This window comes from Amaranthus tricolor, chromosome 11, assembly GCF_026212465.1.
Source record: "Amaranthus tricolor cultivar Red isolate AtriRed21 chromosome 11, ASM2621246v1, whole genome shotgun sequence".
Taxonomy (NCBI): Eukaryota; Viridiplantae; Streptophyta; class Magnoliopsida; order Caryophyllales; family Amaranthaceae; genus Amaranthus; species Amaranthus tricolor.
In genome coordinates, this window is record NC_080057.1 from 11,346,108 (window position 1) to 11,363,816 (window position 17,709).

Here is a 17,709-nt window from a genome sequence, read left to right on the forward strand (position 1 = left end):
TGAGCTAAAACTATTAGTTTCCAACCAATGATATTGCACTTTGACTAATCTTTTCTGTAAGCATATATGAAAAAAAATATATCAACCCAACTAATCTATATTCTATGTTCCTATGGTCGGTTATAGTGTAATATAATTTAATAATTCGCTTTTTGAATTCGCGATTAGCTCAAAGGACCCCAAAATAGCCCAAAACTTTCGGTTTTTTTATTCGCGACATGTAAGGAATTAGTAAATCATGTGACAGTGGTCGGTACAAAATGCACTGACAACACGATTATTAAAGGTCATACAGTGACCACGAAACCCAATAGATATTAATAATAAAAATAGAAAAAGTCACTTTCAAAACGTCTCCGTACAATACATTCTCACCTCAGAAAAGAAATTTCCATGAGTTGTCATTGGCAACACACAAGTTGTCCAGTTCTAATGAATACATAGTCATTGCAATTATCCAACAAAATCTCGTTATCTAAATAATGCGATGTTTTTGATTTGCAAATAAATTTTCCCAATGCAGAAAAATGCAAGCTTAATAACCACATAGCAAAAAAAAACAGTCCCTATTTAAAAATCAAGACAAAACCCATTGTTTTTTTTGTGAATGATGAATACATTAAATTGCCCATATAAATGCATTTATGTAAGAATGACGAGAGAAAACAAAAATTAAGACCAGCAGCAGCCACAAAGATACAAGACCAATACAACCTGAAAACGGCCCACTGGCCCGGCCCCACTTATCGTAATCAAAGAACAGTTAATTGTAGGCAAATTGCCCACCAGGCACAACATAGAGTTGGTTCCAGGTTGGATCTTCCGGTCTCCATCCGCAATGGAATGGACAAACACAAACCTTTATTATTGTGCTAAAGCTTGCCACAATTAATTAGTGCACCTTAAATATTGATTAAAATTGGTCTCTGTTCTTAAATGTCAAGACTATTGGAAGTTTAGTGATGTTTGTTTCTGTCTACTAATGGAAAATGTAAAAGACACGTCTGGATGAAAATGTAAAATATCTGGTATAACTACAAAATGTCTATCTCTGCCTATTAGACATCGCTCTCTCTGTCTATCTTCACAAAAAAAAGAAATTTTCTTTATGGGATCACATGAAAAATTTACTGCCCAATAAACAATCTCAGCATTAAGGGGTCAGATTTAGCTGGAAAAGACATTTTTGATGCCAAAGTTTGAAAGTAAATGAAAGAAAAGCATGGTTGAAAGATAAAAGATGAATCAATAAGAAAAAAATGTCAAGCAGATGGAATTCATTACACCCAAGGAAAATCTGCTATGTGCACAATTCTAAAGCTATGTTACCCAGACACGCGCAGATGTTCGACATGAAACAACATCAACACAGACATAAAACACATGTAAGGCCAAGTCGTGGAGTCGGACATAGTTACATTATTATTTTTATCTTTTACCATATATTTAGATGTAAAACGAGCACTAATACTTGCTTTTTTAGGGTTTGTTTCTTTCAAGTTTCAAAGTAACAACAATAAATTTAAATAATAAACTAAATTTTGACATATAGAGATAAATATTGTTGTTTCCGTGTATGTGTACGTGTCCAAATTTCACACAATATACCCGTATTCCAAATTTCAAGCATAAACCATTCCGACTGTTGGACACTCGTCTAACACCGATACTTGAATTTGTGTTGAGATAACAGTTCTAAGTAAGCATAATCAGAAAATTCGGGTTACACAATAGTCGAGATGATCAAGGCATACATAGAATGAATATGCAAATGTGAGATCAGTGATAATATGAAAAATGGGATTATTTGAAAAAGAGAACAAAAAATATAACATGTGCATAGAAAGGTTCCAGTCACAAAAAGTGTGAGGAGATCTGAAATTAGAAAGTCGGTCGCGCTTTAAAGTGGTTTCTGTCTTCATTAACCTTATATCCCTATTACACAAAAGAAATAGAGCAGTGCTAGACCTTACCAATTTCACTTTGGAGAATTTCTTAGCGTGATAGATCTGTGGCTGGTAAGGAGAGTCAGGCTAAAAAACATCATAGTTAGTGATCTTTTCTCAAATTGACTCATAGATTTGTAGTATTGATTGAAGAGTGAAAACTCACCTTTCAGCGCATTACACATAAGAGATTCCAGTGGCAATAAACAGATATAAAGCCCAAAACAACAGACAAAAGGTTATGTTCACTTTGGATTGATTTGGCAAGACTGATCACATTGTGAAGTTCATATCTTTGCACGAATCACAAGCCCAGAAGTTGTAGGCACACTAAAACTAGATAGTCATCATATCTATTACAATGGTGAATTCGGCCGACAGAACATTGAAAATTGAACGTACGTGACATGTTTCCTATCCCTAGTGAGGGTAAAGATCATTGTGCATTCAAGTCATTAGTGAACTTCAACTTCCCTATCGCATAATTACCTAAACATTTGGGTTAGATAAGAAAAATGGCCGAGCAAGAGAGGAAAACGTATGAGAACTTGTTAAGAAGGAAAAAAAGCAAGGATTTTATGGGCAACACAAAGAAAAAAGTCATTGAAAATCAACCTTTCTGAATGAAGTATGAAATTTCTTTTGGGCATCCAAAACTGTAAGCATGAAGTTAATCAGGGGCCAAGGGATTGATAAATTCCTCCCAAACCCATGTCAGCAGCAGACGGCTAAGAACGTCATTCTATTAATTTATAGTGCTCAGGCTGTCAGAAGACTGGAACTCTCCTAAAAACTTGTGTCAACTTGACAAAAGTTGACTTAAAAAAGATTTTAGTGAAAGGAAACTGGCGGCTAAAGACCAAGTATCAGACCATAAATAGTTGTTGGCACATGAAGTGCACATATACAAAATGGATTAAGTGGGGAAAAGAGGAATGGAACAGCAAACCTTAACCAGGATAGCATAGAAAAGGAAGGCTCCAAAGTCCCGTCTTATAGTCAGGCAGTCCCCTAGATCCTAGCATGACATATAACTTCCAAAAGGCGATGATCCAAGCAATCTCCGGATGTGCTACATCCAGCCTTATCACCTCATCTATAGGATTCGACATGAAACAAAATCCAAAACCCTAGATCCTAGAATAAAAAGTATGCACTAGTCAGCAATCAACATCATTCTAACATACTTCAATATTGCATCAGATGTATATCTCACACGTAACATATTCTTCAATTCATTGAAGATTACACGGGATAGAATAATTTTTTTTTCCACAAAAGGAATAGAATAATTTGGTAGGCTTAATGTTGTATTAATCCAAAGATCTTTATATATTACCATTTAGATAAATAACAGTGCTCTTAGTGATAAAAAGGCTCCATATAGTTGCTTATGACCACACATTTTACTAGGATAAGAACGATATACGGCAATAAGAATGCTACGTGTTCTAGATTGTAATGAATGTCATAAATTAGAATTCTATTTCTCCCGGTAAAGCATGGAAAATTAGAGTCTTTTGTTGCAATGAGAATGTTGGTTTTCTTCCAATTGGATCCCACTAGGCTTTCCTCGTGAAAACAAAGTTTCAAGCTTTATTTTTTATTGCTCTATATTTCGTGCAACCGGAGTAATCATCAAAACAACATAGGAACAAACTGAAGAACTCAGTTGGAACATAAACTCACCCCTCGTATACAAAAATATATCTAAAAACAACCAAATGAGGTATAAAGTATACAAGAATATAAATGACAAGATTGTGGCTACATCTAAAAAGCCTCAAGCAAAATATATTTCCCCTGCACACGTGCACATACACTATTTGTAACATGTATCTTTTACACCACACCAGTGAGTCATCTCTCATGTTGACCATGACAATACAATGGATCAAATCCTCATCATCCATATTGTGTTAAATCTAATCTCCACAGATCGGTTCTCCATTTAATCATTATCATATATTTGTGACAATGAGGGAGGGGTGTTTGTGCATGAGGGTGCATTTGCATGAAAAGCAGCTCTCAATTAATCTATTTTCAGTAGTTTAACCAAGCATTAGCCATTAAAAGAAGCTATGTGCTATGACCTGGTAATGAGCAGTACATAAGTACACAGCAGATATAGAGGAGAAAGAAGAGAAGATTGATATTGTTGAAACAAAGAAAGATTAAAGGTTTTTGTTTTCGAATACAAACACTCCAATACCCAAATAGGTACTTCTTAGAAAATTCAAGTCTGCCCAGTACATTTATTTATAACTATATTTATACTACTATATTGTAGCCAGCACATCATTTGCATAACAAATACACCTCCCCTACCCATTTTATTCCTAACCTGCCTTTTGACAATTTCTGTTATAACCTTCTAGAAGCAGCTGGATTTCCTCTCAGCAGTAACAGATGCATTAACCTTCTCCACATCAACAACAATACCCTTTCTGTCCTTGTTTCTCCTGTGATACGTAATTCAGTGACCCTGTGGCACAGGAATACCCTCCCTTTAAAGTCTCACATTGTCCTCAAGGTGAAAATGAGGAAAGTGAAGGTAGATCATCTCAGTGTCTTCCCTCATATCTTCAGTGGCCCGCAGATCCTCCCATTCCAACAAAACTTCAAGTGTTCCCTCCTTGCTGTGGAGGCTGCCCAGCACAACTTTGGGCCTGAAAACCAACTCTAACTGAGCAAAAATCTGGGTAGGCAAGACTAAAGCTTCATTCTGTGTAATTGCCTTCTTGATTTGAGAAGCATGAAACACAGGATGAATTTGACTATGAGGAGGATGATCAAGTTCATAAGTTTTTTTCCCGATAATTTTCTTGATCATGTATGGCCCATAGTATCTAGGAGCTAAATTTTCATTGTAAAGCTTAACAATAGATTTTTGTCGATATGGTTGTAACTTCAAAAACACAACTCCACCAATAGTAAATGTGATATCTCTTTTTTTTCTGTCTTCATTTTGCTTCATCAGTTGTGCTCTCAAAAGTTGAAACTTCAAATCATCCCTTATAGCATCCATTTCTTGCAACATCTCCTCTAAGCTGCCAACTATAGTTTCTGAAGGCCCAACTTTCCTTAAATGAGGGGGGTTCTGCCCATACAAAGCTTCGAGAGGTGATATCTTAGTGGAGGAATGTGGGGCGGTATTATAGCTATAATCCACCCAATGCAACGAATTCATCCATTGCTTAGTTTGCCCATTGATAAAGCAATTCAAGTAAGTCTCCAAAGTTTTATTAACCACCTCGGTTTGACCATCTGTCTATGGATGATAAGCCGAACTTCTTTTGAGTGTAGTTGACTGTAGCCTGTTCGCTCCAAAAAATGCTCATGAACAACTTATCACGATTTGAAACTATAGAGGAAGGGAATCCATGTAAACGCACCACCACCTTGATAAATTCATCAGCTATAGTCGACGCTGTAAAGGGATGTTTCAAAGCAATGAAATGGGTAAACTTAGTTAGTTGATACACCACCACTAAAACACTATCTTTGCCTTTAGACTTTGATAGGCCCTCAACAAAGTCCATGGTTATGTGTTCCCACACCTGATTTGGGTCAGGTAAGGGTTGCAGAAGCCCCGCTAGAGATAGAGTGGATATTTTTTTGCCTTTGACACACACCACACTGTTTCACATATTGCACTATCTGTCGCTTCATCCCTTCCCAATACCACTCAGAAGCAATCCGCCCAAACGTCTTATGTTCACCTACGTGGCCACCACCTGGGGAGTCATATTATGCTCTCAATATATCATCAATAAATGGGGACGTTTTTGGTAACACATAACAACCTCGTATCTCAATTTCCCATGCTCAAGATGGAACCCTTTCAATACTTCCTCACCCTCTTGGATTCGCTTCTTTAAGGTTGCCAAAACGCATCTTGCTCCACACTTGTGTCTATATCCTCCCAATTTGGCTCAAAGCTGCTGCACAAATAACTCAACTCATCCATGCTTTCGCCCCTTCGTGATAGAGCATCAGCCACTCGATTCGAAGCTCCAGGATTGTAAACTATTTCGAAGTCTGAACCCATGACTTAATAATCCATTTGTGATACTCAGCCCCAATCACCCTTTGTTGAAGCAAAAAATGCAAACTACTTTGACCAGTTCTCACGAAAAATTCCTAGCCAACAAGTAATGCCTCCATTTAAGCATTGCAAAAATGATCGCCATCAATTCTTTTTCATATATGGGCTTTGCACTAGCCCTTTTCCCTAGGACCTTGCTAAAGTACGCAATGGGATGAGAATCTTGAAGTATAACAGCCCCTAAACCCACATTGGCGGCATCAGTTTCAATGATGAACTTAGTAAAATATGGTAGAGCTTAAACGGGTCCTTCTGTCATGGGCTTTTAAGTGTATCGAAAGCCACTGCTGCCTCCTCGTTCCACCCATTCGCATCTTTCTTGAGCTGATCTGTCAATGGTTTAGCAATAGAGGCATATTGCCATACAAACTTCCTATAGTATCCAGTCAACCCTAGAAATCCCCTCAACTGTATCAAATTTGTTGTTATTGGCCAACATTGCCTCCACCTTCTCCCTGTCCATAGCTACATCCTCTCCCCAAATCACATGGCCTAGGTAAGCTATTTGTTTGACCCCAAAATCACATTTCCCCAAATTTACAACAAGGTGATTTGTCTCTAGTGTTTGTAAAACTAAGGACAAATTTGGAGTGTATTCCTCCTCACTCTTACTATATATCAAAATACCATTAAAAAACACTAGCAAAAATCGACAGAGAAAAAGTCTGAATACCTTGTTCATCATGGCTTGAAAAGTACCGGGTGCATTGGTGAGACAAAAGGGCATTACTAAAAATTCATAATGACCCTCGTGCATTCGAAATGTCGTTTTTGCTACATCTTTTTTCATCCTAATTTTATGATAGCCTGCCTTCAACTCCAATTTGGAAAAAAGATTGGCTCCAAACAATTTGTCCAGCAATTCATCAATAACGGGTATTGGATATTTGTCCAGCACCGTCACCTTGTTCAAGGCCCAATAATAGACACAGAACCTCCACGAACCATCCTTTTTTTGGGATAAGGATAATTGGGCTTGAGAACGGGCTAGTAGAGGGTTGAATGATTTGTGCTTGTAACATCTCCGCAGCCAACCTTTCTATTTCATTCTTCTAAATCTGGGGGTATCTTAAAGACCTTACACTCACTGGGCTTCTCCCTTGGAGGAAGCCCTTCAGGCTTTTTGAACATCGATTGACATTAATTCAGTATCTTCAGCCATTTAGCAGCTATACTGTTCGAAGTTTCTAGGCTTGGCACATTCTAAACTTGATTTAACTCAATCATTACCCTTGCCTTTTTTTCTTCAATACTCTTTCCACGACTTTAGTGAAATTTAAGTGAATCCTAGATATGGATCTCCCCTCAATTCCACCATTTTACCTCCCCACTGAAATTTCATAACATGTTTCTTCCAATTCGTCACTTTCTCCCCCAGTTGTTCTATTACTGTAATCCCAATATTACATTTGTGCTTCCAACCCCAGATTCAAAAAGTTATCACACATAATAAGTCCCTGTACTCGAATGCACAGCAAATTTATTGTGATTGGTGTAAGGGATTTACAACCTATTGACTGTGTGTATACACATAAAGTTGTTAGTAGCCTCTGGATCCACCATTATCATCACTTCTACTCCTCCAATTGTACATATCATCTTCATGGTTTTTGGATTGGTCAAACCCACAATAGAGCTTAAAGATATATCTACCTTCGGTACCACTTCCTCCTCTTCAATCACCTCTGTTTCCCTCTCCACTTCTTCATTTTCAGAGATCACCAATACACTGAGCTCTTTTTGCTTACAAACATGGCTTGGAGACCATTTGTCATTGCAAGTAAAACTAGGCCCTTGGCCCTTTAGTTAAGCATCTCCCGATTAGATAATGTTACTCTTTGGGTTGTTTGGATTGAAGCTTGCTCGAAGAGAACTTTGGTTGGGTCGGTTTGAAAAAAGGGAATGATAGCTTTGATTGGGTCGGGAATAATTCTGGTGAGAGGAAGTTCTGTGCTAGTAGGATTGGGTTTGGGGGTAAGGGTACGGCTTTTTGGGTCTTGACAGTTCAAGGGATGAGCCCACTAAAATGTAGGCTTCTAGGCGTAATTTCTAGTCTATCCTAAGAGCCCATGTCATTGCCTCATTCAATGTTTGAGGCCCTTATACCCCCACCTCCTTTCTAACCTCCTCCTTAAGCCCTTTCATAAATAGTTAGTCTCTTGAGAAATCGTCTCTTTGAGAGACGTATTTTAAGCCCAGCCCATAAAAAATTAATATCTATTTACCGTATTGTTAATGTCTACTTACATTATCCTTAATACTTACTTATTGTATCCTTAAAACCTACTTTCAATATCTTAAATATTTACTTACAATATTCTTAATGCCTACTTACAATAACTTAAAAAAAATATATTGGGCCGGTCCAATTAGAGATGGTCTCTCAAAAAGACCGTCTCTCACAATAATTTGTGTTTCATAAATGATCCCAATTGCATCGGCTTGTCAATTCTCCCGAAAGGGTTTGGTCTCTCAACAAAGTCCCTTTGGTAAGTTGTTATTGTTCCGTTTTGCTGAACTGTGAGCCATTGCATGTAACGAACCTTGATCAAGGGGACGAAATCGCTCCAGGAGCATCCCCTTTAATTCCTCCCAACGAATGATTGGTTGCTACTTGATGTTCCCATTGGAACCACAACAGTGCATCCCCCACCAAGCTTACTACCGTCGCCTCCATCACTTCTTCACCGTGAGGTTATGGAATTGGAAATATCATTCAGCTTGCAAAATCTACCCGTCCAGGTTCACACCATCAAAGCTAGGTAGGTCAAGTTTTTTTGTTTTCCAGTTATTTTTTTCGGCTGCTTTTTGGTTGGCAAGAAATTGTATGGTGTTTAGCAATTCTGGGTTTATGTCTGACATAAAATTGGGGGTTTTATTTTGTGGTTGATGAGTGTTTCTTCGGTTGAGGGTCTGGGTGATACTATAGGGCTCCGTTTGTGGGTCTGGTTGTGGGTCACGCTGAGGACCGGCTCCTCCAGCAAGTTTTTCACACGATTACTATAACGTTTGATTCATGGTAGGTAATTGGTTGGTTAAGTTTTCATTTTTTGTGAGTTTTGGGCTAACTCTGAATAGACCTTGTCCATCTCCAAATTAATTTAGGTTAGGATATTGGCTATTTCATTTTCCAGATTTTCCAGCCATTGGGCATGACATGGGTTCACCATGGTGCTTGCTCTGATACCAAAAGTTGCTATGACTTGGTAATGAGCAGTACACAACAGAAATAGAAGCGAGAAAGAAGAGAAGATTGATATTGCTGAAATAAAGAAAGATTACAGAAGGTTTCTGTTTTCGAGGACAGATACTCTATTACCCAAATAGATACTTCTTAAAAAATTCAAGTCTGCCAGTACATTATACTACTAGATTTATAGCCAGCTCATCATTTGCATAACAGCCTCCCCTACCCTTTTATTCATCTACTGCCTTCTGACATTTTCTGTTATAACCTTCTTTAAGCAGTTGGATTTCTTCTCAGCAGTAACAGATGCATTAACCTTCTCCACATCAACTGCTATACCCTTTCTGCCCTTGTTTCTCCTGTGATACGTATCCAGTGACCTTGTGGCACAACACTAAGCTACTCCAGGATACAGACATTACTAATTGTACCCTACAGGAATTAGCATACTTCAATAAAGTTTGTAGTTTTCTATTAATTTTGGAGTGGTGCTAAAAAATAAATGATTGGCGTGTTCATATGAAAACCAAGGAATACAAAAATTAAAACCCGACATGGGATTATGAAATGAAGATCTCCAATCAAGGCAGTCAAAAAAACTTTGACCAAACCTAAAGTTGACCATCAAATAGGGAAGAGATATGGCAATGATATGGATAGTGAAGAGGGAGAGGCAAGATATAATAGAGAAATGGCTAAAAGCTATAAAAGTACTTTTTGGCGTAAGGCTTAATATATACAAGATGATACTGAGTCTCCAACTTTGAAGTTAGATACATAACAAGATTTCACTAAGATCAAAGTGAGTGAAGCTTTGATTGAGTGTTGGAGGGCAAGAGCTTGAAGGTGAGTGAAGTTGTTTTAAGTCGTGTCCAAGATCAGTATCATCTAATCATATCCTTTCATTTTCATGCATTATTTATTTAAGGTCTACTAAATTCTTGCAGTTAATCATCTAGAATGGATTTTTGGATTCATTGGCATAATCCTTGCCCTTGGGTCCATATTCGATGCAATATATGATGTTTTCGATTGAGAAGGAGAACAGTTGGAATATTGGATGCCTTGAGAGACTTCATCTTTAAAAGGTGGAAAATGGAGTTCATGATAATGGTGGAAGATGGAGTATAATAAAATGGTGGTAAACTTAATGTTAAAAAAAGTTGGTAACCCCATTAGGTGAGTTTATTAAAAATAAACAATTTATGGATTTATTTTCAATGGATTAACCACAAGTTGTATTATTAATGACAATTTTCCCTATTAATTACTCCCTCCGTTCCTTAAAGAACTTCTCATTTTCCATTTTTGGTGTTTCAATTATTGTTTCCATAAAGAATTTTTCTATTTATATCACAAATCATCACTTTTCTTCCATCAAATTTATTATTCAATAAAATATTATATCCACTATCTAAAAGATTCTATTTTTCTTAATTCCCGTGAACATTCCTTGTGGGAACTTCATTAGGGAACAGAGGGAGTAATGATTAATTTTGTTAAATTCATTAATGTGATACCTATTGCTTGATAATAATATGCGATGTTGTATGATTACAAACCTAATATAGCCTTAGTGGTTTAGGGTTTGCGTACCACCTATTTTGAATGTAATATAATTAAAATTATTAAAATTATTAGATCTTAAGCAATTACACGTTCATACTTCATTCAAAAAAGACTGAATCGATGAAGATGGTCAAAGGTGGATAGAGATCAAAAAAAGAGGGCACAAAATGGATGAGATCTAAGTAAAGGTACAAGCATTAATTTATTATAATCTTATGTAATAGTTATATTAGAATAAGGTTGGGCCATACTAAGATCGTGAACCAAGCCTTGGAAACTTACTAGCGATATTTTGCAAATGGAAACCCTCAAGTATGGGGATAGTGATTACATTAAGCTGAATACTATTACAATATTGTCATTCATCATCAACCAACTTATATCCTTTCCATGCATAATATGGCAGACCTTCGCCTTCCCTCATTCGTGGTAGCCGAGAATCAACCCCATTACACAGTATGGAGGAAATGTTACTCGTTCGTGATACAATGATAGATGAGCAATGATCGACACTACTCAAAACCCAACAACGAATGCAATCCGTAGCGGACTTCAAGAGAAGGAGCATGTCATATGACATTGGGTAGTGGGTTTTTCTCAAGCTCCAGCCCTATCGTCTAAAGTCCCTTGCCAAATGTACCTGGCAGCCCGCTTTTATGACTTGTTCCAGATTATCGAGAAGATCGGTAAGGTGGCGTACAAGTTGACTTTACTACTGACTAGTAATGTGCACCCCGTCTTCCATGTTTCACAGTTCAAAACACAACTCACAGTTCAATCTCGGCATCAGCAAAACTACCTTCACAATTGAACTTGGAAATGGAGTTAGAAGCTGTCCCGAAAGCCAATTTTGGGGTCAAGAAAGAGAGCCGCAATTGCAATATGTTGTGGAGGTATTAATAAAGTAGCAAGGGTTGCCCACTACCAAGGCCACTTGGGAAAACTACTAAAACATCCACTCATTTTCCATCCTTCTACCCCGAGGACAACGTGATTCTTTGGGAAGGGGGTATTTTGCACACGGAACCATAAATGGCAAACCAATCTTTAAACACACCTACAACAAGAGGGGGCGAAAGGATACGGATCATTAATAAGGCTTAGGTGTACTGTTAACGGTATTGTTTAATTCTAATTGATAGTTTATATTATGTTTTGGCTAAAGCTATTTTTCAGGGAAAGTTGTTAGGTAGTTGGAGCCTATATAGGGCTTATGAATCAAATAACGGATATGAAAATTTCGTAAGAGCTTGCAAGAAATTGCTTGGGAGTTGAAAAACTTGAACTATCCATTTGTATCCACATGATTACTAAATAAAAGGCAATTCAAAAAATTTCTCGCGTGTCTTTCTTGAGTACTTTTTTTGATTACATAGGTTGTGCTCGACAGTGAGCGGAACCACATCCAAGAACTGCTCTTCAGTTTAAGCAACTCTTCTCTGACGTTGAAGACAGTAGCAATAATCATAAAAGATTCGCATTAGTATGATATTGGCCGCTTTAGGCTGAGCCCGTACGAATTTGTTTTTTGGAAACTACTCAAAAGGCCTCAATCTAATTTGGAGTTGGATCGCTTATATATTTGTCAACATTTTCTTATTTTTCCGATGTGGGACTTGGAATGTACACTCAAAGATCCCTCCCTTAGACCCAAGACCACATGACTCGTGTCTACTCCTCCAACGAACATGCTTCCTTGACCACCACCATGTCAAGAGGACTCTCGATACACGTCACTAAGAAACCATTCACCCATCGCGACGTCACACCGAGAATCCGCCCGCAGATTTGCTCTAGCATACCAACATGCTACTCATGTTTGTCAAAACTTTCTCATTGTTTTGATGTGGGACTTGGAATATACACTCAACATAAATAAACTAAATGTATAACCCTAAAAGGTCACACAAAATAAATAAAGGATCAGTTATTGACCAGGTAAATATAATTAAGGTACAAGACTCAATTACCCTCAAGAAATGATATTAGTGTTTATTTAAAAAAGGTTTACAAATAGGATTTTGACTTTTTGTATAAAAACTGGTAGTTAGTAATATAAAAATTGACTGAAAAAGATAGAAAGAAAAAGCGACGTTAATTTTTTGCTTCTTTCTTTTCCTTTTTTTTCTCGGTGCTAGCCCACCATTGATCCGAATCTATATCTAATTTGATACTAATTTATAAGTCAATAGTACTTTGCAATACTCACTCCTTACAAAGTCGTACAAGTCACATATCAAAGGTAGTTATTTCTTTACACCTTTATAATCCATATCTTATTATACATGTTTTCCTGGGAATAGATATTTCAACAATTATTGTTCTTTATTACGCATTTAAGCATCTATAAGTTCCTACATATTGTACCTACACTTTGACACTTTTGTTTGAGCCACGAAGCATTACAAAATAGTGTTACAAGTATTGCCTCTCAAGCACAATGAAGCATTCTAACAAGGTTATGAAATAAGATGGACATAAAAACTTAAAACATTGCAAAGAAAAATAAAAGATGCATGTTACAATAATAGATAAAACGACAAGAGAAGAAATAAACACAGAGATAATATATCAAACCACAGCTAAGTATGATATAAACACTGAACATGGGACAACTAACAGTTCCTTAATGAGAAAGTACTACTGGAATATCACGTTCTGCTTCTCGACTATTAAATTTCACATACACCTTGTAAGAGGTAAGTTCAAAATTCGTACCTAATAAATAAACGGAATGAACTTGTACCTAACTTTGCTCATGTACTCAAGATAGCTTTCCCCAAATGTTTCCACCATCAACGCTTCCTCCAACTTTGCCTTCTGGTTATAATACATTATACAAATGCCAATAATGTATAAACAACTCAATGGAGCCCGAAGTGACACAAAGTAAGTGAGGAACAAAAGCATTGTGGATGCATAAATGGGATGACGAACCCATCTATATGGACCAAATTGTACTACTGCAGTCGGCACAACAACCTTTTTAGAGTACTTTGCTAGGTACAGCGAAGCATCATAGTGCAAAAAAAGTGTGGCCATTATCAAAACCCAAATTCCAAAATTACTCCATCCCCCAGGAATAAGATGCAATTCAGGCCCCTCGAATGCTGCAAGCCAATGTCCAAACATCACTCCGAAACCAAAAATTACCTGATACAAACCAGGAACACTCACATCCCACTTGGGATCATGTGGCCTAACATAATAATCCCCATAAAGTCGCTTTCGAATGCTCACATTGAAGAAGAAGAAATAGTGATAAACAAAAAAGAACACAAAAGGCCAACCTTCTAGAAACCCGTTGAAATATCCTGGTGGAACTAGTGTCAACCAAGTAAATACTGAAGTAACAATGGCAAGTTGCTCAACTACACTAGCTTCGCTACGAGAATGCTTTCGGAAACAGTACATACCATAAACTCCTAGCCCAACAGCCACAAACCAAGGCCAAAACAACCATGTCCAACTAAAATACATCCAAACAAATGGGTTAAACACCAAATTAACAGTCCATTTTATAGCTGCAATAACAAATGCAGCGATTCCTACCCACTTGCATACACTAATAGGAGATAATTTAGATAATATATCTTTAACTGAATCAAATGACAAGTTCCTGAAATTCTGAAACAACAATTTAGGCTCAAACTCAGAACTGGGGTTTTCAGTAATGGCACATTTGATAGGTTGAAGCAAACGAGTATGCCTAAAATTAGCTGAATCAAATGAAAAAGATGAAAAAGTTGATAACTTTACCGCACTGCTAGATAAAGAAATGGAATGGGTTTTGCACATCAAGTGTTTGTTGAAATGCCTAGCTGATATTTTGCTGACGAAATGGGAACCCAGAGGATAATTAATGGAGTATAAGGAAGCTGATGGAGTTCCCATTGAAAGAGAAAAGTAATATATGATGCCTCTGATGCTCTAACTGATAAGAAACCAACCCAATTTCATGGCAACAACCCAGAAATCAGAAGGGTGAGAAGAGAAAACGATAGAAATGAAAAGGTAACCTAAATGGTCTAATTGATGTTCAGTAGCGACAGGACATGGGTCGAATACTTCAATGGACCCCGATTCAAATTATACTATTACAGCCGTTCAGATGTGACCCGACTCGAAAATTCAACCCGAAATTGAAAGTTAATCGACACGAAAATATGTTTCCTTTTTAGATTTATCGAACCGACATTATCTGAACCGTTGCGCCCGAACCGATTTACAACCGAAAATCGTAAAATTGAACTCGAACTGCGACCGATTTTTATAACCGATATATAACCGTTAACCGAGATTACCCAAACCTAATAGTGACCGATCCGAATCATGCTCAAAAACAAACTTGATCCGGCTAAAACCGACTTAACCCGAACGAATTTTTAATCGAAATGCTATAAATCTGAACCAATTTTTAACATAGAGGTATGATCGACTCATATTTAATCATCTACTAGTTAATCTAATAAAGTAATGAATTAAATTTTATACATACATGGTTTCATATATTTAGAGTTAATAATCAATGTTCAATGTTTATTTAACTATTTTTAATCAATTTAGATGAAAAATGATAAAACTTTAATTTTAACTTACAGTCAAACAAATAAAGGTAATAAAGTAATAATTACTAACTGATTTGCATTTTAACTATTTTGCCTTAACTAAGGGGAATCTTATCATCAATTAAAAAATGTCTAACAACTTAATCTGATATTGACTCGATCTATAGTAATTATTAATTCATGGCCGAATTCTACTGGAAAATAATACCCGAACCCGATCTGTACCCGGTAAAACCGAACCAATTATTAACCGATGATAATCCGAGACCGATTGACTACTCGACACGAACTTCAACTGACACCGAACCGATGCTAACCTGATAGCTCAAATAACTAATCTTCAACCGAATCGTGACTAATCGACCTGACCCGAGTGTGACCCGCCGTAACACGCATCCGAAAAATAATCGATCCGAAATACAACTGAACCAATGACACCTATCCCAAATCGACTCGATCACTCGAATGAACACCTCTAATACTAGTATACAATATTATTAAAAAGTTGAAAAATTCTAAGTGTCGGGTTATTTGAGCTCTGACAAGTTGAAAAATTCCAAGTGTCAGGCTAGTACAGTTTTGACAAATGGAATATTTTTATTGGTTTCTTATTGATCATATGGCAAATTAATTTAGGAAATAATAAAAAGTTAAATAATTTAATAAATTTATAATCATACAATCTTATAAAAAAGTTGAAAATTTCCAAGTATCAGGTTATTAAAGCTCTGATAATATAAAAGAGTTGAAAATTTTGAAATGTTAGCTTACCAAAGCTCTCACAAATGGAATATTCTTATTGGTTTCTTGTATATATTGATTATATGGCAAATTAATTTAGGAAATTATAAAAACTTAAATAATTATAAGTTTATAATGGTATAATTTATTAACATGTTTAAAAGCAATGTTAAATTTATTTTTTTTGAAAGAAAAAACTATGTTAAATTAAGTAAATAATAATGTGACATTCAAACACATTATTACAATACTATTATTATTATTATTATTATTATTATTATTATTATTATTATTATTATTATTATTATTATTATTATTATTTATAATAATTGAAAATTATTAAAAGATAATAAAAAGAAAATCATTTTTTAAATAAATGCAAAAAACTTTCACATTCAAAATTTCAACATTTAATTTCTAAAAAAAATATAAATCATACAACTTAATAAAAAGATTAAAAATGATAACATTATTTAAAAAGTTTTGCCAAATGAATTTAATGCAATATGTTAGAATTTATTATGTGAGTCATGCGTTTGATAATAGATGATGATGATTTTTATAAAAACTAACAAGGAGACACTCAAATCAAGTTATTTATACTAGCGATTCTTAATGCAATTTATATTAGTGAAAAGTAACTAACTAATATATTTTTATGATGTAATAAAAATTGTTAATAGAGACATATAGTGCAGTGTATAAATCTAGCATGCATATTGCATTCAGTTCGTGTAGTGTATTGTATTAATTTAGCAAAATAACATATAATGCAATGCATTCGATATTAAGTATGTACATATTTATTGCTTAACTATTTTTGTTCAATATTCATACATACATCATCAAGTATATTACCATTCTTATTTTAAAACTTGAAAATAAATACTTATAATATTTTAAAGAGAAAATTACATAAAACTACCTTTTCTATACACTCATTTGCAAAAAACTACCTTTTATAATTTTTTTTTCAAAAAACTACCTTTTCTAATACTTTCATTTGCAAAAGACTACCACTTAACGTTTTTTAGGGCATTGACCGTTTATTGAAACGGTTGACCATCACGTGACTTGCACGTGATGATCTAAGCCTTATGAAACCATCTTCTTCACTGATTTCTTTCCAAAACACGAAGAACAGGAGGAACTGGATACTCTGCCTGCAATTTTCTTCTATTCCCTTCTCATTTCCTTGCTCCATTTTCCTCTTGAAGATTTCATCATTTAAAGGTATGTCTTCTTCATTAATGGTTGTATATTTCAGTTTTTTTTTTTCGATAAAATATAAATTTTTTCTTCAAATTTGCGTTTTGGTCACTGCGTTTTTTAATGTTGAATTTCGTTTAAATTATTGTTTAATTTGTAAATTGATTGTTGTTGTCTATGATTAATTGATTAGGGTTCTATATATTTGATAAATACCTAACATGAAGAAATTGAAAATCTGGAAAAAACCAAGTTCTTCAAAAAAGATGGATTCTGAGTTGGCAAATGATTTGGGTAATGTTAGGGTAGCTGAGTTGGAGGTCAATACATCTGATGTGGCACATGAGTTAGTGGATGAGTTGGAAACACCATATGTAGATG

The 17,709-nt window shown here is 35.7% G+C and overlaps 1 protein-coding gene across 3 annotated transcripts in view; it reads right to left on the reverse strand.

The window, feature by feature from the left end:
* LOC130826763 (uncharacterized) overlaps positions 1-14,863 on the reverse strand; it is a 16,888-nt gene extending 2,025 nt beyond the window's left edge. For 2 of the 3 annotated variants that reach the window (XM_057692337.1, XM_057692338.1), the window contains exon 1: positions 13,529-14,857. In XM_057692337.1, coding sequence (XP_057548320.1) covers positions 13,529-14,704 — 1,176 coding nt within the window. In that variant the 5' untranslated portion in view covers positions 14,705-14,857. Of the gene's footprint in view, positions 3,084-13,528 lie in introns of all 3 variants that reach the window. The other variant, XM_057692336.1, reaches the window with a different exon arrangement.
* Between the last annotated feature and the right edge of the window lie 2,846 nt (positions 14,864-17,709).